This window comes from Xenopus laevis, chromosome 5S (assembly GCF_017654675.1).
Source record: "Xenopus laevis strain J_2021 chromosome 5S, Xenopus_laevis_v10.1, whole genome shotgun sequence".
Lineage (NCBI taxonomy): Eukaryota > Metazoa > Chordata > Amphibia > Anura > Pipidae > Xenopus > Xenopus laevis.
In genome coordinates this window covers 78846949-78868561 of record NC_054380.1, presented here as the reverse complement: position 1 = coordinate 78868561, position 21613 = coordinate 78846949, and the positions used below count along the sequence as shown (strand labels likewise).

General features: G+C 37.9%; 1 protein-coding gene across 13 annotated transcripts in view; it reads left to right on the top strand.

Annotated features, from left to right (window-relative positions):
- Nucleotides 1-21613, top strand: part of LOC108717998 (regulating synaptic membrane exocytosis protein 1) — a 195401-nt gene that overhangs the window by 143054 nt on the left and 30734 nt on the right. For 7 of the 13 annotated variants that reach the window (XM_041564681.1, XM_041564692.1, XM_018265499.2 and 4 more), the window contains 2 exons: nt 4711-4877; nt 13286-13521. The exons of 5 other annotated variants lie outside the window; for them this stretch is intronic. In XM_041564681.1, the coding sequence (XP_041420615.1) occupies nt 4711-4877; nt 13286-13521 (403 nt within the window). Of the gene's footprint in view, nt 1-4710; nt 4878-13285; nt 13522-17010; nt 17086-21613 lie in introns of those variants that run through there. One more of the 13 variants, XM_041564690.1, reaches the window with a different exon arrangement.

Genomic DNA, 21613 nt, shown 5'->3' with positions numbered 1-21613 from the left:
AACTCGATTTGAATAAGATTTGAATTCAATTCAAATTTTCGGATCGTTCATATTCAATCGAATGTTAGACGTTCGATTATTTTCATAAATAACCTCCCATTTGAGTTGTGAGTACATTCAAATTTATTAGAATTAAAAAAAAATTCACATAACTTCGAAATTTGACCTTTGATAAATAACCACCCAAATGTACATTTACTTTGCAATATCCATCCCCTAAAAGATGATGGGTCCCCTGTAGTATTTCCTCTGAGGTTGATGGCACTCATAGGATTTTCATAACCGAGTCAGTATCAATAAATAGATTAATTTATAGACGAGAAGCTTAAAGACACTTCTAACGTTTTTGCTGTTTTACTCACATGGAGATAAGCTTGGGAAAGGGTGCAGATGGTGCCCGAAACATCACGATACCTCCGTACAGATGAGTATTTGTTCTAAGTTGCATATCTAACTTAACTTTTTTAAAAACATGGTGTGCGACTCTGCTGGAATGAATATGTATTAGTGGATTGACTCGCCACATATGAGTTGACGCATCCAACTGATTTTCCAACATAATCGATTGTGCATTACAGATGTTGGATAGCGATGGGCGAATTTGAGCCGAAATTCGCGAAACGGGCAAAAATCCGCTAAACGGTGCCGGCGTCCATTTTTTTACACTGGCGAATTTTCGCTGCGGTTTCGCGAATTTATTCTCTGGCGGAGAATTGCGGGAATTTGCCGCGTATTCGCGCCTGGCGAATAAATTCACCCATCACTAATGTTGGACTGTTCTGTATGTATATAAATAGAGAGATAGTCCAGATACTGTGGTCACTTGCGCAGTAAGACAAATACCTAAGGGTGTATATGAAAGTAATTTCCATTATCAATTATTGCTTACCATTGAAAGTGCCCACACTATTACAATTCTACTTCCAGGCCATGTTTATTTGTATAATAATGCCATCAACTATCATGGTAAGTCTATATATTGATCAGACCTGCTTAGCATTCCATTTTTTGATTACCTCAAAAATTTGGTAAGGTAAGAACAACCTCCTTCTACAGAAATAAAAATAAATGAAATATGTAGCTTTACACTGAGTTCTCAATTTAAAAAAATACTTTGTATTTGAATATTTGGAATATTCTATGCAACTTATTATTTATTAAAATGTAATTCTGGTTCACAGTTTTTAAAAAATGTGCATCCTATATGGTTTAATATGTGTGCTCGATCTTCATGGCATAGTAAATTAGATAAACTGAAGTGGGCAAATTTGCAGCTGAAGCACAATCAGCATTAGGGGTATTTTATAGGGTCGGACATCAGCATTTGTAGCTGCCATTAAATTAAAGTGGTACCAGTTAATTTAGGCTGCTATCAGTAACCCATATAGTTTCAAGTTATAGTTGCAAGTTCTGAGCAATTTTCCAAGATAAACTATTGTAGCTGTAAAAACTGTAAAAAAAATTATATTGATACATTTCACATTTTTACTTTTTTGCCTGTTGCATACTGTACTGTTCTTTTGGGAGTACAAGTATGAGATCCATTATCCAGAAAGCTCGGAATTATGGAAAGGTTTCCATAGACTCCATTATAATTACATAATCCAAAATTCTTATTCCATGAAAACGTTTGGCTTGTCATTCAACTTTATTTCTCATTTAAGAATTGGGAAAGCCAGTCGAATGACTAGCGAAACGTCTGCAATGAAAAAAATACAGCAATTTCAGTTGATATGACTTATTACTATAGATATACCATGACCTGGATGAATGACAGTCTTCACATTAGACATTTTCATGACAGGCTCATTGAAAATGATTAATTGGTATATAAATAAAATTATAAATATAAATTGAAGTACCTTTTCCAAATGAGCTCATTCAGCTGGGCTTATGTAGAAAAGGTTCATAAACTGAACAGCCATTGGTAAATATATATAAATGTAAACTGAACTGATGAAAAGGAAGCCATGATACTTGAACCATTTCACAATATCCCTTAGATTTACAGGGAAATGCTATGTAGTAGTCAGCAATAAAATTATTCTAGGCAGTGAAACTACATTATGGTGCTCTGCTCTGTATCTGTGAAGTGGTGGTTTCTGGGATAACCGTAAATTGGTAAAAACATTTTTAATAGTTGTAAATTCTGAAGGCAATCCCGTTTTAAAATATGAAAAAAAAAGAACAGCATTTTTTATGGCTTTTCAGCATACAGGATATGATGTCACTGACATAGGATTGAGAATGATATAGCATCATCTTATTAGTTCGCCAGGTCTAAGGTGGTGAAGGAATCGCTGGTGTGCTATTACTTGTGGGTTGTAACAGTAGCCACTATATGCTTACTAGGAGTGATGAGTGAATCTGTCCTGTTACGCTTCACCAAAATATTTACGAAACTGAAGAAATTAGCAAATCGTCAAAACAATTGCGAACCACATTGAAGTCAATGGGCGTCAAAATTGTTCTTACGCCCAAAATTTTTGTTAAGGTGCACAACAATTTTTTTTGCTCCATATGCATTAAAGTCAATGGGCATTTTGTCTTATGGCAACTTGTTTGTCCTAATGCATTAAAGTTAATGGGCAGTTTTTTCTTATGGCGACTTGTTTGTCCAAATACATTAGTCAATGGGTGTTTTTTCTCTGCAAATTTTTCCACTGCAAATTTTTGCTACAATTTTGCAAAAAAAATTGCACATGGCGAAATTTGGAATTTCGTTGCAAATCCATGGCTGGCGAAAAAATTTGCTCATCGCTACTTACTAGGGCTACAAGTATCATAGTTCAGTGCAGGCAGCTAGAAACACTGGGGCAAATTCACTAACCGGCGAAAATTCGCCAGCGCTGGCTTTGCGCACATCACAACACTTCACCAGGCGTAAATTCGCCTGGACAACGCTAATTCAGGAAGATCTGAAGTTGCACACAGGGTACCGAACGCTGGCGAAATTACGCTCAGCAGTTCGAAGTTACGATAGCGTTGGCTAAATAGAATGCGGCATGCAGTTAAAGTACAATGGCCATATATGCTGCAGCAAATACATTACACTACACAAGGCCGGGGAACCTTAATAAAATTATATAAAGTTGTTATAATGCCCTACACATGTGCCCACAGTATAATTTAGGTGCCATATGTTAGCAAATGTAGGGGGGAAGGAGGATACCCCAAAAAATTTTTTACGAATTTACGCCAGCTACCGTTAGTAAATCGTTGAAGTGCCGAAATGACGTCATGCTGGCGAATTTTCGCTACCGTTAGCCACTTCGCCCTTTAGTAAATTTCCCTCACTGTGGGGAGATCTCTCCGAGTAAGGGGAAACCTTCCAAATATAGTTGGTTTCCTGTCATACAGGATTACAGTATACCTGGAAACAAAGTTTCCATTACTGCGTACTGCTTAAAAGACCAGTGACATCAAAAATTTTTACAAAAAAATTTGTTAGAATAGAACGAAAAAAAAAACACCAACACAAATTAAACATTAAAATCACAAAGCCTTTATTAAGAAGGAGGAGAGGAGAGACGGGCAGGAGGCAGCAGCCCACAGCTACAAACCGCGGCACATTTGAAGACTCAGGAGAAGCCTGTGCCATCCTTCCTTGCCACCTCTAATCTGGGGGGTATCAGGCACTCAGTGCCCCGTTTCTCTTCCCATTAGTCGCAGCCCCCAGTCATGATGTCTCTGAGCAGCAAGCAGCACTTCAGCATGGCTCACAGCAGTATGCAGGACGCGGAGCCCAAGTACCTTGCGCTGCACTCTTCCTCCCTCACTCCTCATCGTCAGCCACCAGTTCCCCCAGCATCAGCAGGGCTGGAGCCGGAGGAATCGGGAGCAGCAGCGCAGAGGCGATGAGAAGAGCCTGTATCCCAACCCCACCGGTATGTGCTGGGGAGACCAGACACCTCACCGAGAGAAGCCCGTCCTGCTAGGGTCGCCGGCTCAGGGTTGGGCGCAGACTGCAGACTGGAAAGCGTCAGTGAATGGGGGAGAAGCGGCCGGTGAATGGGATGAGAGAGACAGGGAATGAGGCAGGAGAAGGCTGGGTTGGGTCACACAATGTGTCTGGTCTCCCCAGCGCAGGTATCTGCCCAGCTCCGTATAATCATGCTCAGTCCCAAGTGCAATCGCACAGCTGGTTCACTTCAATGGGGATCCCGCCAACATCGCCTTCCTACTGCTGCTCCGGGGGGGACGATGAAGAAGAGCTGGAGAAGGAGATCGGGGGAGAGGACACACTGTCAGTCAATAGCCAGGAGGAGAAATCGAGCGCCGCAGGATGGATGATCGCTCTTTCTCCTTTTCTGAAGAGGAGCGGAAGTGGAGTTTCTGTAAGTTATTTCTTAATAAAGGCTTTGATATTTTAAATTTTAATTTGTCTTGGTGATTTTTTTTTTGTTCTATTCAAATGAATTTTTTTGTAAAAATGTTTGATGTTACTGGTCCTTTAATAAGCTTAATTGGTTTTGCTTATGGTAAACCCTGGAGTATATTTCTCCTTTAAGCTGTGACTCCAAAGGGGTCTATGGCAGGAGAATGTAGAGACCTCGCTGTAATGATTGCAGCTACTGCCTAGCCCTAAAAATATATTTTTAATCAGTATAAAAGAAGTTTTAGTTGAATAAAAGTGTTAAAATAGTTTCATTTCTAACAGTTCGTTTAACCTTGAACCTTGAAAAACAAAATATCTTCTTCTATTCTCAGTATAACACACACAGAGATCAGTACAGAAGTTGTGACAACGTCTCAGCCAAATCGTCTGATAGTGATGTCAGTGATGTGTCAGCCATTTCCCGTACCAGTAGTGCCTCACGTCTCAGTAGCACAAGCTTTATGTCAGAGCAATCTGAACGCCCTCGCAGGAGACTATGGTGAGTCAACTCATTTTACCAAGTTTATATTTACGCAACAATTCTGCTTTCTTTAGTGTTACGTTCTTCAGAGCATTTCATCATTTTATGAGACAAACGTAAAAGCCTGGGAGTGATTCACCAATATCCCTGTAAGATAAAGTGTTTTTGTGTGTGGGATTTATTTGTTTGCAGACAAGTGCAATGCAATGTTTTGTGGGGGTTTTTGTCAGAACCCTTGATGAGAAGCCACTATTCACCCCAAAATATTTCTTCTCCCATGTTTTCATCCCAATAAATAATATAAAACCCACACACAATAAACTTGATTTTATGAGTCTTTATTTGTTTAGTGCTTCAGTCTGGCCCAAATTTACAAACAATTATTTGACAAATAAGGTGAAGAATGGTTATCCAGTGTAAATGTTAGGGTGGGGGGTGCTAAATGTTAGGCAGTTCCAGTGATTGTAATCACTAGGGATGCACTTGGGATGCAGCGAATCCAGGATTCGGTTCGGGATTTGCTTGTCTTTTCAAGCAGGATTTGCCCAAATCCTTCTGCCTAGCCAAACTGAATCTGAATCCTAATTTGCATATGCAAATTAGGGGCAGGGAGGGAAATTACGTGACTTTTTGTCACAAAACAAGGAAGTAAAAAGTTTCCCCCTTCCCACCCCTAATTTGCATATGCCAAATCTTTCGTGATGGATTTGGGGGTTTAGCTGAATCCAAAATAGTAGATTCGGTTCATCCCTAGTAATCATTTACCGGATACCCTGGACCAGTGCACAGGGCCGGTGTACTTCTTAGTGAACACCCCAGAGTGATCCTTTTCCTGCATCTCCCTTCTTTGTGCTGGTGTGCATTTTTAGTAGAGTGAAAAAACAAACTTTAACAAAAAGCAAACTTTCCAAAGAAGAGGATGGTGCTCGCTAAGAAGAATCCCAGACTGGGTTTTCTATTAATGGGAAACCTGTTTCTGGGTATTAGGTAAGTGATTACAATTACTTGGGTGTGCCTAACATTTTGCATCCTCCTATGATTTAAACTTTTCATGTTTTTAATACTGTTAATAAATGGCTTCAGTAGTCTACAAACATGAATAAAACGCTAGAGGGATAGTCCTGGAAAACTGGGAGCTCTGTCATTAGTATCACATACCCTTCTTCAAAAAGTTCTGTGCTAAACCTCTTCAAGAAACAATGTAATATAGCTGTTATAAAGCTCATTTGATAATTATGGCAGGAATCAGGGGCCCAAATGTACTGTCAAGTACACTGGCTCTTAGAACTTGAGTGTTGACCAAGGCAAAGGCAGGCAATTACTTGAAGCAGGTGACAACTTTATTGAACACACATGTGGGTATCAAGGCAGAAGAGGAATAGACAAGATTGCCGAGGTAGGCAGCTGGCACGGGAACAAATCTCACAATAAAAAAACGGATCAGCGCCTATGGCGTTGGAAAAGAGAAATCTTTTTCATGTTGGTTCCCCTTTAAAGAGCCTGTTACATCTCTAAACAACTAAGCATGTTCCAAAAGCCTCAACCAACTTTGGCTAAAGTGCCTACTAACAAGATGGTTGTTTTACGTATTGCATGTAGTATCCAATAGCATTCTTCCCCTTCTCCGCACAGCTCCTTTATGCTCCAATATAGGAATACAAAGATCCCATAGTGTAATACTGTTTTATTTATACAATTAAAATTCTTTAAAACATTACACTCACATTTATCTCCATGAGGATAGTCACAGGTTTCCCCAATTCAGTTCCAAGAGAAATAAGAAAATATTTTGTCGGCGTCTTTCTCTGCCTCGTGGTTCTCCTCTGCAGCTCACCATGACGTCACCTCCGCCTCAAATTTTTCTTCGTTTTTTCTTATCTTTTTTTATCTATTTATTGGCACTGAAACAAGCAGGGAAGTTACAGGCTAGGAGCACTGGAACAGGCAAGGGCTGCTTTTAGTAGCAATATAGTTGTAAGGGTTATGTATTTATATTAATTCAGTTTTTACTGAATAATTTACATCCCTCAAAGCTTATCTCTGCTATGCTAACTATAAGAAAATATGTCTGTCAATTAAATTATATATTGGTATTAAATTAGCATTATTATTGCATATTGTCATTTATGACCTATAAAATTTAATGGAGAACTGAAGCTTAAGTAGGCTAGAAATGTTGTACATTATGTTTTGGGCTTCTGTACCAGCCCAAGGCTCACTTTCTATTTATTCTTACTTTGTATTTATCATTATGTGCAATATGTGAGTTCCCTATTTGAAGAATGCAATTCTGAAAATCACACAGAAATGTGGCCTGACCCTTAATATTGTTGCATGTGCTGGTGTGCAGTATTATAGTTTATGTTATGAAGTCCATAACAATTCTTTGCCTCCCTCAGTTATAATGCATTTCTCTGCAAGTGTACCATGCATGACTTATTATGTATAAATACTAAGCATCACTTGACAGCCCCTCATTCTGAATACTCATGCTCCTTTGTAAAGACATCTATGATTTGTGACATATACAAATACAGTGTTATGATAAAGAGAGGAATGTATCTTTCCCAGTGTTCAGAACTGTAGTCTTTCTTTATAGATCACCATGAGATGTTTTTAGTATAGGCAATGTATAGACAATCGGTTATGTTTATTAACAAGCGAATACAATCACCTTTGCAAATTTTTAGCCTTAGGTCAGAAATGCCGTCTGAAAAATTTGCCTGTTTCCTATCCTAATATGATTTGCTTTCACAGAAATGTGCCACAGTATATTAACCCCCCTCACAAATGGAAAGGATTAGGAGGGGCATGGGATGGGGAGTAGAATAGGAAGAATATAGTGCGACATAATCAGTAGATACAAAAATAAGAACACAGAATGCTATGGCTTTCTGGATAAAGGATCTTTCTGTGATTTGGTTCTCCATCTTCATCCAAGTCTACAAGAAAAGCATGTTAACATTAAAGGGGAACTATCGCAAAAATAAAAATTTAATATTAGCTTCATCATACTGAATACAAATACAATCAATTAAAAATTCGGTACGGTTTCTGAAATAATCAAGTTTATGTTCACTGTTCCTCTCTCAGCATCAGTTTTTCTTCATTCTGTCTTCATTCAGGAGTTTGGTGTCAGATGAATGATCCAATATATCTGATAGTGGGCTCCTTTTGCCTAGAAGATGTATTAGAGCTCACTCTATTAAAATCGCCAGAAATCCTGTCTCTCTACATGCAGAATTTGTGCAAAAGGCAGTTATTTTGTTCGATTTTGTTTGTACTGAAATCAGTTATTTGAGTGAGCTCTAATACATCTGCTAGGAAAGGTAGCCCCCCCCCCAATAAGATATATTGAATCATTTTTCTGACACCCAACTGCGGCTTGAGTACCGAATGAAGAGAAACAGATGCTGAGAGAGTAATAGTGAATATAAACTCTATTATTTCAGAAACAATGCAGAATATGTAATTGATTGTATTTAAAACGTTTCTAATTTCAGTGTGAGCTTATATTACATTTTCATTTTCGCGATAGTTCCCCTTTAAATAAACCAGCTGATGCTGCTTCCAATAAGGATTAATAATAGCTTAGTTGGGATCATGTACAATGTACTGTTTTATGATTACAGAGAAAAAGGGAATCATTTTTAGAAATATGGATTATTTGGATAAAATGAAGCCTATGGGAGACAGGCTTTCCAGATAACGGGTATCCAGATAACAGATCCCATACATGTATCTCAGCCACTGTGTATTCACCTTTTATATTTCACGGCTTACCATGATTTTAATTTATCACCTCCCAAAACTCTCCTAATTTCTGCTATCCCTTTACAAAAAAAACTAGCAATATACATGGTATATTGCAGGCAGAAAATAAGCTTTTTTAATATCTATCATAACATTGTCTATGAATGCTATTTATAATTTTGCCATAAAAGTATTTGCCTGATGCTTTTACATTACGTTTCTTACTCCCTTTTTTCCCTATGAGGGGGCTGCCATATTTGTGCAGCAGGAGTCCGTTAGCATTAGAAACTGACAGGCTGAGATGGGACAGTCAGGTTGGCAAACAGTCAGGTTTAGGAACTTCAAGTAACAATTACTTACAAAAGCAGAATTATTAGCAAAAAGATCAACATGACCTATATGTAACTTTTCATGCAGATTTATATTTTGAAATAAAATTGTTAGTGTCAGTATTACTTTAAGGAGACATAATATGTACACTTAAAAAGTGTATGTTAGCATTGATCAATATTTTGCTCACCAGCCCCTTGGATGTTGCTCCCAGTGACCTCAAAGCATGTGCTTATTTTTTAATTCCTTCTTGGAGGCAAGTTTAAAAAACCAGGTATACTTCAAAACCTATATGTTGCCAGTCCACATATGGGCTACCAAATAGTCAATCACAGCACTTATTTGGTAACCCCAGAAACATTTTGCATGCTGGTGTTGTTTCCCAACTCTTTTAACATTTGATTGTGACTGACAGGTATAAAAGGTTGGGGACCCCTGGCAATGTTATTGTATTGCATTTACTTTGGGACTACTGTATACTAACTAATTCTACTTGTATTGTGGTGTTAATTCAATGTTTAACCAAATAAGATGATTAGTATGAGAGTTTTCAAATGCCTACGGTACTAAAGTAAAACAACCTCTACCCTGTCAGATTATTACTGAAAACTTAAACAAGCCTGTTCCCTGTCAAAAAATAACATTAAGGATTCTGTCATAATTTTTATTTTTAAATTTCACCAATTATATATTTATAAATAGTGCATAGTGATAAGAAATCATTTCAGATTTTCATTTATGCTACTAAAGCAAATAAAGTACTGCCTTGCATAAAAAAATGGCATTAACTCAAGGGATAAACACATCATTTTGCCTCTTCATAGGTCTCTGGTAAGGCTTAGCCTTGAATATGCCGTGCAGACTTTGGCCCTAGTCCTTGATGGGATTCTGTCATGATTTTTATGGCATAGTTTTTATTCCTAAATTACACTGTTTACACTGCAAATAATTCACTCTACCATGTAAAATTGCATTCCTGGGGGTGTGTGGCCAAGATGGTGAACTGAGCAGATGCCTCTTCTGATGCTCCGCAATAAGCTTAGTATCCAGAACATATTCCAGGGCAATGTTAGCCCCTATCGACAACTGACAACGCTATACACTGGCTACAAGATGGGCAAGCATGTGATCAGATCCAAATCTGAAAACAGAATGGACCAGTACCTCCATGCCTCTCAAGACATTGACAGGGCAGCAGAGGAGGACCCACCCTCTCCAGCCTCGGACTCTACTACTTCTAATGCTCCAACAACAGAACGACGAATGCAGAACTATTTACTTCTATTAAAGGGACACATGCATCAACAACGGCTCAACTAGAGACTATAAAAGTCTACCTGTCCCTGCTACATTAAGATTTCCAGAATCTTTGAGAGCTGACCACTGAGGCAGAGCACAGAGTATCCGAAATAGATATTGCGGCCTATCCCTGATGAGATGACGCAGCTGCGGCAACAAGTGCAAACACTCACCAACCGGGCAGAAGACCTTTGAGAGCGGACCACTGAGGCAGAGTATCCGAAATAGAGGACACATTGCGGCCTATCCCAGATGAGATGACGCAGCTGTGGCAACAAGTGCAAACACTCACCAACTGGGCAGAAGACCTGGAGAATCACCGCAATAACTTGCGACTGGTGAGACTACCGGAAAAAGTGGAAGGGACTTCTCCCGAAACATTTGCCGAGAGCTGGCTACGGGAGAACATGGGAGTGGAAAATTTCCTGCAACTGCTAATAATTGAGCTTGCACACCACATTCCCACAAAGCCTTTGCCTCCTGGCTCCAACCCAAGACAGTTCATCATGTGATTCCTGAACTACAGAGACACAGCAGCACGGAGGAAGGGTCCACTCACCTGGAATGGCAACTCCATCAGCCTCTACCCAGACTACTCACCAGTGGTACAGAAGCAATGCGCCTCATACCAAGGGATCAAAAAACAGATTATGTGATGCTGGCATTGTATATTCAATGATATACCCAGCCAAACTGCGGATAGTGGATGACGACTCCATGTACTTCTTTGTGACCCCAACTGAGGTAGACCAATGGCTCAACAGCTGCAGGCAACAGGACAAGAGAAACAGCCTAAATTGGCACCAGTATGGGAGGTTGGAGGAGAAAATAGCCCTATATGCCAAAGACGTTCTATTATTTCTAGCAGACTCCAATGACTCCCTCCATAATGCACTATACTTGACAGGTCAAATGGGTAGGTTCAGCGGGCTTATAATAAACAAGGAGAAGTCCACTCTCTTTTCTCTTGAGACACCTCGGCCAAGAGGAGATATACAAGGGTTAAAATGGGTTACAAGGTTTAATTATTTAGGAATAGTCATAACGCATAAACCAGACAAATATGTGTATGATAATGTCAAACCAGTGCTACAAACTTTTAAGACCAGAGCCAGTCAATAGGAGAGACTTCCACTTACCTCTTGGGGAAGGATGAACCTCTTTAAAATGACAACCTTACCTAAATTCATGTATGTAATGCAACATGCTCTGTCTTCCCCACAACTATTTAAACGCATAGACAATATGCCATTTCCATTTATCTGGGCCCACAAGGCCCCCAGGGTTAGCAGACAAATGCTAATGCCCCCCCTGGACTGTGGAGGACTGGCACTCCCGCACCTGAGATATTACTACTATGCCGTGCAGCTAAAGTTTGTACACATTTGGCTTAATCCTGACCCTGAAAATACACTCACTGCACTGCATGCCACTGTGGCAGGCTCCCTGGAAGTGTTGAGGAACACCCCATATAGGAAAGCAAGGGACACCCCTGAACTACCACCCATACTATCAACCCTGCAGAAAATATGGGCATTTGCCCTTAGAATAATGTCCAAATCAAACCCCCAACCTTCACCAAATGCCCCACAATGCCAACTTTGAAAACTTTCTACGCATACCCGACTTCCACTACTGGCCTTGAATGGGAGTTTGTGACTTGAAAGACTTACTATTGGAAGATACATTTCTGACCCTGGCCCAACTAAGAACATGTCTAAATCAGCCCAATATACAGTTATATTGATATCTCCAACTGCACCACGCATTTACTTCCCAGTTTGGGTCTCTAATAATCGACACCAGGACCCGGTCTTACGAGAACAGACTATGGAACCCAAATCCAAGCAAACTAATCTCTGTACTGTACAAAGCCCTGATTCCTAGCTTAGGGAAACCCTTTGATAAGCAAAGAGCCAGTGGGCTGGAGACATACCCCACTTAAATGAGATGTGGGCAGAGACAATAGAAGGTTTATATGAATACCTAATCTCTACTAAAGACAAAATGGTGCAGTACAGAATAATCCACAGGATATATATTACCCTAATGCACTGTGCCCCAAATGGCAATCTCTAGATGCAGTGTTTTTCCACTTATTATGGGAATGCCCAATTGTGCATAAGTACTGGTTGGAAGTAGTGAGGTACATTAACGAACAAGTCCTACTACCTGGAATTCTAGCCCCTGCGGTGTGCTTGCTGGGAATAGTAGAGGACATAGTTCCCCTGAATAAGACCAGAACCCTACTAAAGATGTTATATTTTTATGCCAAGAAGCATGTAGCAATGAAGTGGATGAGCCCCCTTCCTCCACAGGTACAACAGTGGGTTCAACTAATAAACAGTACACTGCCGGTTATCAAATTAACCTATGTGGCCAGATGTTGCCCTCAAGAGTTCGAGAAGGTTTGGGACCCTTGGCTGGAGATCAATCCAGTGGTAGTTCCCTAACATAACCAAGTGCCAAATAAAACGAAATCCATGAGGTTCCTCCCATTGGCTTCTGGTGTATGTCCTAATCTAAATTCCTGCTGCTTACAACTTACTATTACTATTGTAACCTTGATTTTGTATGGTCATAGCAATGCAAGTTTATGTGTATGTATTGTTGTGTTGAGAAAATGTTAAATAAAAACTTTTTTTTAAAAAAAAAAATTGCATTCCTAACCCAAGTGTATTTTTTTAGTTGTAATATTGGTGTGTAGGCAACTATCTAAGGTCATTCTTCCTGTCCATGTGTTTTCAGAGCACATGCGACATGAATGGAAGCACTTGGGAAACTGACAATATTTCAAGACCCATGTCAGATCTCAAAATAAAATATTAAAAAATCTGTTTGCTCTTTTGAAAAATGGATTATAGTGCAGAAGTCTACTGGACCAACACTATTAACTGATGCATTTTGAAAAAACATGTTTTTCCCCATAACAGTATCCTTTTAAATAAATGTTTGCAGTGCTCTTCTACAAGTAAAGGTCACAGAAAAACTTGATATTTTTCCTTCAAAAGACCCTAAAGTATAAATTTTCTTCCTTTTTGTAGTTCCTTTACACCCAGAATGCAAAGCAGGCGGATGGGTACTTCAGGGATAGCCATAACTAAAAGCACAAGTGTGAGTGGAGAAATATATAAACTGGAACACAATGATGGAAGTCAGTCTGATACAGCCGTTGGGATGGTTGGGACCTTTGGGAAGAAAAGGAGATCAAGTCTAAGTGCCAAAGTAGCTGCCATAGTATCACGAAGAAGCAGAAGCACATCCCAGCTTAGCCAAACAGGTGAGCAATATTGTTGATAAATTGAGATCCCAGGTTAAGGTGTTTTTCAAATAACAAAATTATGGCTTCAATTCACAGGTGTTTGTGTTGCACCATAAAAGCTTCATGCAGTATAAATGTTCATTTTAGCAGTGTAAGCAGACAACATGTTTTGGGAAAAGCCCTTTATCAAGTGTACAGAATGCAAGTCTTTATGGAAAAAGATACATTTTCAAAACACAACTCCTTCTCCAATTTCTACCTCTTAATTTGGTGTAAGTCCTTGTGTAGATGTCTAGGAAAAATCTTTATATACTGATCTGAACCTTAATTATATATTGCCAACAAAACGGCTATACCTCCTGTTTGTAGCACATTATACTTTTACATTTGTTACCTTAAACGGCAGGAGTTCTGAGATGATTTGAAGACTAGCTAGTCATTACCACATAAGGGGGTTAAAAGCTAGGTCACAGACATATATTTTTCTAATTGTTGTGATCATCAATAAAGCAACATTTTGCTGCATTCTAACCTCACTATCGACCTGGTTTTCCTTTGAAGCAAGAGTTTACCATATTCACTTCTTCACACTTTTTGGTGGTGTATTTACCTCCTTCAACACTTTCCAATAGAATGCAGAAAACCTAGGGGAATAAAAGGTTAAATCAGTTTGAAATGTTTTTTATGATTATTATTCTATATATGTCTATATATGTTCTATATATGACGTGTTTTTACTCATTTAGGTGTTAATCACTAGTTTTTAAACCATCAGGGAAATCCTACCCTATACAATATATATTCTGTTGCAGGAGACGTGGCTTTTTTGCTGCCAATATATAATTAAGGTTCAAATAAGAACATAAAGATTTAAGATAAAGTAGGTAAAGTAGGTGAACTGGTATCCAAGGATATGCCAATGGTGCAGATTTACATGTAAATGATGGACTAATTCACAGGCACCATTGAAGTGAATATGGTAAATGCTGATTTGGCCACTTTAAGAGGTATCATTGGACTAGGGTTTGTGTTTTGAAAAGTCATGTAATCCCATAAAGCGTAAAATTTTGTACACAAAGGGCTTTGTTGCATGTAGTGTGCTTTTACTGCTATAATAAAACATTTTGCCTTATAATAGTGCCTGGAGCTGTTTTATTCTATATTGTTTTTTTACTATTGAATAATGTTGGTACATATTTAAAAATCAAAGTTTATGTATTAATTTATTAATTATAGGAGCAATGCATTTTCATAATACTCATTGGTTATATTCACCTGGACAGTTTTGGGAACTTGGTGATATGATAAAATAAAGGTTATTTCATTAGACTTTCATTGTCAATCATAGCATAACAAATATTACAATTTAACAATGCACTTTTCTTGGCAGGAGCAAATGATGAATACTGGCTACCTTAGGTATAACTATAGTCAAATGCATTTTAAGCTTAGAATTCTATGCAGGCAGTGGAATTGTATTCATTGTTTAATACTGAATCTGGAAATGTACAACTGATAAAAAAATGAATCAGTCAATCAATGATCGCCACATCATAGCCCCACTTCTGCAGCATCAGAACCCTGCCCCCATTGCACCATGGCCCGCCCCCTGATTGTATTCAATCAGGCCAATCAGTGGCAACCATAACACGGATACATTCAGACTTGATTGAAAAATCTTGCATGATTGATAATTCTACTTTATATAGTCAAGATCTCCATCTTTTCTGGGAAAAATGCCAGCCTTTTTGTATCTTTCTAGTAATAACAGTGGAATCAATTATGATAATGATTAGTTGTGCCATTAAAATACCAGCCCTATAAACAGCATTTATGTATTCTTTTATGTATTCACGTGATTTGCGATACATAATCTGCTGTTGATCAGGATCAGGATCCTTTGGAGGGTGGTTTAACAAGAGTTTGGGGGCAACAGAATGGGGCGTAGCTTTTCCATCAGTTAGCAGCGCATAATTCAATTAGATGCAACATGAGCTTTTAATACTGGAAAAGCAGATAGATTACAGATCTGATCTTCAGTACTTTGCTACTTTTTTCAAGTAGAGCCATTCTACTACATTTTAAGGGCAGAGACACACGCTCAGTTTTGGGGAGATTTAGTCAGCAGGCAATAAATCGCCTCTTCTTCGGGGGGACTAATCTTCTTGAACTGCCTCCTGTCTGCTAGAATCTAAATCGCCAGTGGAATGGCACTCGGATCTCTTTGTTTTCCAAAGTCGGCCAAAGTTTCCTTGTGAAGCAACTTCAGACGACTTCGGAAAATGAAGCACACCGATTGCCATCCCGCCAGCGATTTACATTCTAGACGGTGCGAGGCAGTTCGGGAGGTTAGTTGCCCCGAAGAAGAGGAGATTTGTCACTGGGTGACTAATCTCGCTGAATCTGAGCGTGTCTCTGCCCTAAAGCAGAGGCAGGGTTTGTTTCCTACTATGTGATCCAGTCTTTTAGCCAGTAAGCCAATTTTATGGCATACATTGCTGCTCAAATCTGATTAATCAAACCGTTTGGTATTCAAATGAAAACTGTATCACACTAAGAATATCCTAAAAAACACAGATTAGTTTAGATCAAACGCTAATTGTTGAGACCATTTTTGCTAGTGCCAAATGCCCTGAGCTGACATAGAAAAACCAACACCCAATATGGCTAATCATTGTGCAGTTTTGCCAACTTTTAGCAATTAGCACTTATAAACTCAGCTGTTTGACTGTTTGAAGTGCTAAATGTATTTAGGAGATTACAAGTTGTGCCTTTAATATGTAACAGAATAAATGTTACACACAAATATATGAATTTACGAAGTACAAAAAGTTTGAATTTCAAAGTAATTTTTTTGAATACTTCGACCATCGAATAGGATACTACGACTTTGAATTTACTTAGACTTCGATACGAAGTAAAGATCTTTCGACTATTCGACCATTCGATAATCGAAGTACTGTCTCTTTAAAAAAAAACTTTCAGAGCAATTTTCTATGTTTTTGGCATTCAAAATAAAATCGTTTGAATCGTACGATTCGAAGTACGATCGTACTACAATCGTACGATGAATAAAATCCTCCGACATCGAATTCGAATGTCGGAGGATTCTATTCGATGGTCGAATTTTAAATTATTTTCCACTTCGAAATTCGACCCTTGATAAATCTGCCCCTTTGTGTGCTTATGTGTTCTTGTTTCTGTGTTATTCTGTCACTGAACTACAATTGTTCCTTATAAATAAGCAGCTAAGTTCTGTATTAAGAATCTTTGGAGATACTACCTCATGTCTAGAATAAAAGCAAATATTTTTGTAAGAACATTAACAAAATTAGGTCATTGACGTTTCTGTAAATAGAGTTCAGATTGCTTTTGATTATGTAATTCCCAATTCCATTATTGTGCATTCAGACATCTTAAAAGCCTGGTATATTATTGCCCCAAAGCAAATTCAAGTCAACTGAAGGAGCGGGTAAGAATAAGTGCCCCCCTCTAGAAATAATATAAGAGGAAAAAGGCTTTATATCTCTGGGTTTGTTGGGTGAATAGCAGAATGCAGATCACAGATAAAGCAATACGCAGGTAAGAAAGCAAATTCATTAGATATTATTTTTTAGATTCTTGTTATATATATATATATTATACATACTGTAAATTATGTGCGTGTGTGTGTATAGTCATTGCAATATATATATATTGCATGTATTTCATACATTGTGCTGATATGCTAAGGTATTCTTTCAGGTTTGAGAAGAAAATGTTAGTTTTCCACTGTTTATGATACAAAGAGAAATGCCAATTATTCATTCTGCTTATAACCCATTTGTGGTAAAGTCTCATTGCTAACTCATTTTTTTTTTAAATGAAATGAATATAATCTGATATTTAATCAAATTCAGTTTTGAAAGGAAAAAAGGAAAAAAATCTTTTTTGAAAATGTTTTTCTTTATATGATAGAAATTGACAACCTGTTATTTCCTGAAAAGGCGCTTTTGCTATATTTGAATCACATCAAAGCATACTTTTGAATGTTATTTTTTTTTCTTAACACAGTAGTTTCAAAACAAAGCTTTCCCTGCTGTATTTTAACTCACTGCTCTTGCAGCTTTGTCAGTGTGTCAAGTGTGTTTTGTGAGGCGTCACTAGGAAGAGTTAAACTATTCTGAATGAATTGTGTCTCTCATTAATGTCTGCAGAAAACAAAGGTGAACCTGTGCTTGTCACATTGTGGCCTAAACGTTGTTGTTTAATAACAGCATGTCCTTACAACCAAGAAAAAGATTCCATGACATTACCTTTATGTGTAAATATATGATTCTTTATTTAAAAGAATGCACTTTCATAATGAACACGTGTGATTTACTTGAATCTGGTAATGAAGTGCAATGACAATTGTTCTGATATCATATTTTCTAAAATATTTCTATATGTTATAATATAGTTTAAGATATACTTTCACCTTACTGATAAAGGACATTTGAGTGATATTAGGATTGTAACATGGAGTGCACAAGGAAAGGTCACTTTACTCAGGCCAGGGTTAAAATTCCCTTTGAAAAATGCCCAATCATAACAGTTGAATCACCAACTTAAGCTATGCGGGCAATGAACAACACTCGCCAGCCAACAGATGGAAAACAGCTCAAAACCAACAGCCTGTTAGCAGCATTTTTAACCAAGAGGTAAGGAATGTATAGATTACACACAGTAGGATGCATGTTTAATTCCAGCCTAGACCAGAATAAATTAAGGTACGTTTAAGCCTTTCATTGCTGACTTACATTTGCATAATAAACTGTTTTCTGTATATGTATGAGAAAGGCATTAATGGTACAGGGAGAAAAACACTATACAGAGTTCAGGGTTTGTGTTGTTATAATAAAACTGTTCCTTGTACACCCATAGGGGTTCTCATTATATATAAGATACCAGTGGGGAGAAATGCAAATAGCAAACATCTGGCCAGATTAAAGGAGAAGGAAAGCTACGGAGGCATTTTATTGCCTATAGATTAGCTGCAATAGTGCAAGCTAGAATGTTATATTTATTCTGTAGAATGCTTTACCATACCTGAGTAAACAGCTCTAGAAGCTCTTTGTTTGTTTAGGATAGCAGCTGCAGTATTAGCTTGGTGTGACAATTTCCTGCCTGTATCTCTCCTGCTCACTTATAGCTCTGGGCTCAGATTACAGTAGAGAAGGGAGGGGGGAGAGGAGCAAACTGAGCATGCTCACACCCAGGGCAAGGAGGTTTAAACTGCAGGCAGGAAGTCTGATACAGAAGCCCATGAGTACACAATAGAAGGAAAGAAATGCAGTGTTTCATTTGACAGAGGACTCAGATTGAGTTGAGTAGCAGAAATGTGTTGATAATTGGTTAGTTACAGTTAAATTCAGGAGAAGCTTTCTAGAATACGATAAAAACATTGATCGCAATGGCAAAATGAGAAACAAGTATGTTACCTTTTTAAATAGTAGTCAATGGTTTTGGTCTTGGCTTGGCCTTTACAAGCAGCACCTGTCTTTGGCTTAAGTGTATGCCAAAGTGTAGTAGGCAAACAAAGATAGTAAAGAGGAGTTATAAGTGTCCTTTTTGAAGAGAGGGACTTCAAGATTATCTCAACCCCGACATGGTACAGAATTTGCCCAGGGGTTGTAACTTACATGTACTTTATTTTCAAAATATAAACAACAGTAGAGGTTATCAGTGTTGTTGTTTGTTCAAGTAGGGCATAGATTCTATCACTATAAAGAAAACTGGTAGGTTTTTTGTAACATTTCATAGGTTTGTAGGTGTAATATACAACAGCAGTGTTATGAAGGAATGTTTGATTTTACATTAATATGTGAACAAGTTGTCTAACACCTTCCTTTCTTGCTTTATATACATTTCATTTCTTCTATGCCCCCCAGCTAAAGCCGATCTCCTCACTTCATGTGCACACAACTATATAAACTCTCGTTTTATGTTTACGTTTTTTATATTCCTGAGGCTGAAGGATATTAGCCATATGTTTATTCAATTTTATTTCCATAACATATAGAATTGGTCATTCCTTTTTAAAGTATTGATGTATGACCCCATGTGTTCAAAACAATAAATATGCAAAGCTATTCTATACTGCAGAGTTCAATATTGCTAGGCAGAAACACTACAAATAAGATAGGCCTAAAAATCTATATTTTAGAAAATCAACAAATGCAAACATATAATACCAAATAGCTAATGTTGCTGTATGCTGTTGCTTACGGTAGTATTAAAAAATAAAAGATAAAAAAAGATAAAACTTGTTGAGGCAATACTGTAAGTTTATTTTTGTAGGCAAACAGACAGATTTTTAGGATAAACAGTTGTTGAGGATGGACTTTTCTTGCCAAAGAAATCACTTTATATCCTTTAGCCTGTTATACTGTAATGAAAGTGTATAACTATCACTCGGATGCCTCATCCAGAAATCAAGGAACTATACCCGTAAATGGCTGGAACTTAAGTGAATGTGAATAGAGACATGTATATTGTTTTTTACATTTGTCATCACCTTATATACAGATCTGCTAGCTTAAAGGAAAACTATACCCCCAAAATGAACATATTAAAGAATCTTACCAAACTGGAATATATATTTAAGTAAATATTGCCCTTTTACATCTCTTGCCTTGAGCCACCATTTCGTGATGGTCTCTGTGCTGTCTCAGAGATCACCTGACCAGAAATACTACAACTCTAACTGTAACAGGAAGAAGTGTGGAAGCAAAAGACACAACTCTGTCTGTTAATTGGCTCATGTGACCTAACTTGTATGGTTTGTTGGTATGTTTGTGAGTACAGTGAATCCTACGATCCCAGGGGGCGGCCCTTATTTTTTAAAATGGCAATTTTCTATTTATGATTACCCAATGGCACATACTACTAGAAAAGTATATTATTATGAAAATGGTTTATTTACATGAAGCAGGATTTTACATATGAGCTTTTTTATGCAATATCTTTTTATAGAGACCTACATTGTTTGGGGGGTATAGTTTTCCTTTAACTACATAGTCTTAGGTGTTCACACAAACGTGTAAATATTGTACATAAGCGGAAGTTTGGTACTTGATAACATATTTCATTACATGTTTAGTCAGAGGAAGAGAAATGCTTTGGGAAACTACCATGTTCCTCATTTCTTTAGTGTTTGTAAGAAGTCATTGAAGAACAGTGAATTTTGACGCCGGCATCCAAATATTTTCCGATGCCGGCAACAATTCCGACGCTTGCGACAATTCTGACACCCATTAAAGTGAATGGGCGTCTAGAATTGTTGCCGGCGTCGGAATTGTCGTAGGCGAATTTTTGCGGCAATTTCGCAAATTTATTCACTGCGCCGAAATGTGGAAATTCGCAGCGAATTCGCTCCAGGCGAACAAATTCGTCCATTACTACTTAAGAGAAGGAAACAGAATCCTAACAGCACTAATACTGTAAGTCTAATGGTACCAGCAGGGAATTATCACTCCCCATTTGATACTGCCTTTACCTCCTACAATTTAATTGACTTTACATGACGGGTGGATGCAAACAAAGAAAACAACAGTAATTAAATTAAAAAAATTAAAAATTAAAAAAACAGCAGAGTATCTAGCAGGTGTGCCACTAGCTTTAAGTACAGTAAGATATGGTGATAAATTAGATTGGACAGCAGTCTTCAGTACCTGAGAGTTCTGGAATAGTCATACTTTATTGGTGAAGAGTTTGACAGAACAGATCCTCTGTCTCTACTAGAAAAGATGGCCTTTAAAAGAGATATTGTATATGGGTGTTTTGCATTTTATGTTGTTTCTGGCCCTAGAACAATAAACCTTTATTTTTATTAATTGCGTTCCAAATAGTTGCCTAGTAAATTTTGTTTGAAAAATGTCTTCAAGCTTTTGTATGGAAAAAAGATCCCCCATTATCTATAATGTGCACTAATGCATTTGTAAAGAGTAATCCTGTCCTCCCACAAGTGAGAAAACAACCCCAACCTTGGTGTTCATTCATCATAGTTTATGGAGTTGAATACATTTTATGTATGCTATGGGGTTATAGTAACAGCAGGTCTGAGCACTAATATTCAACCAAATATGTA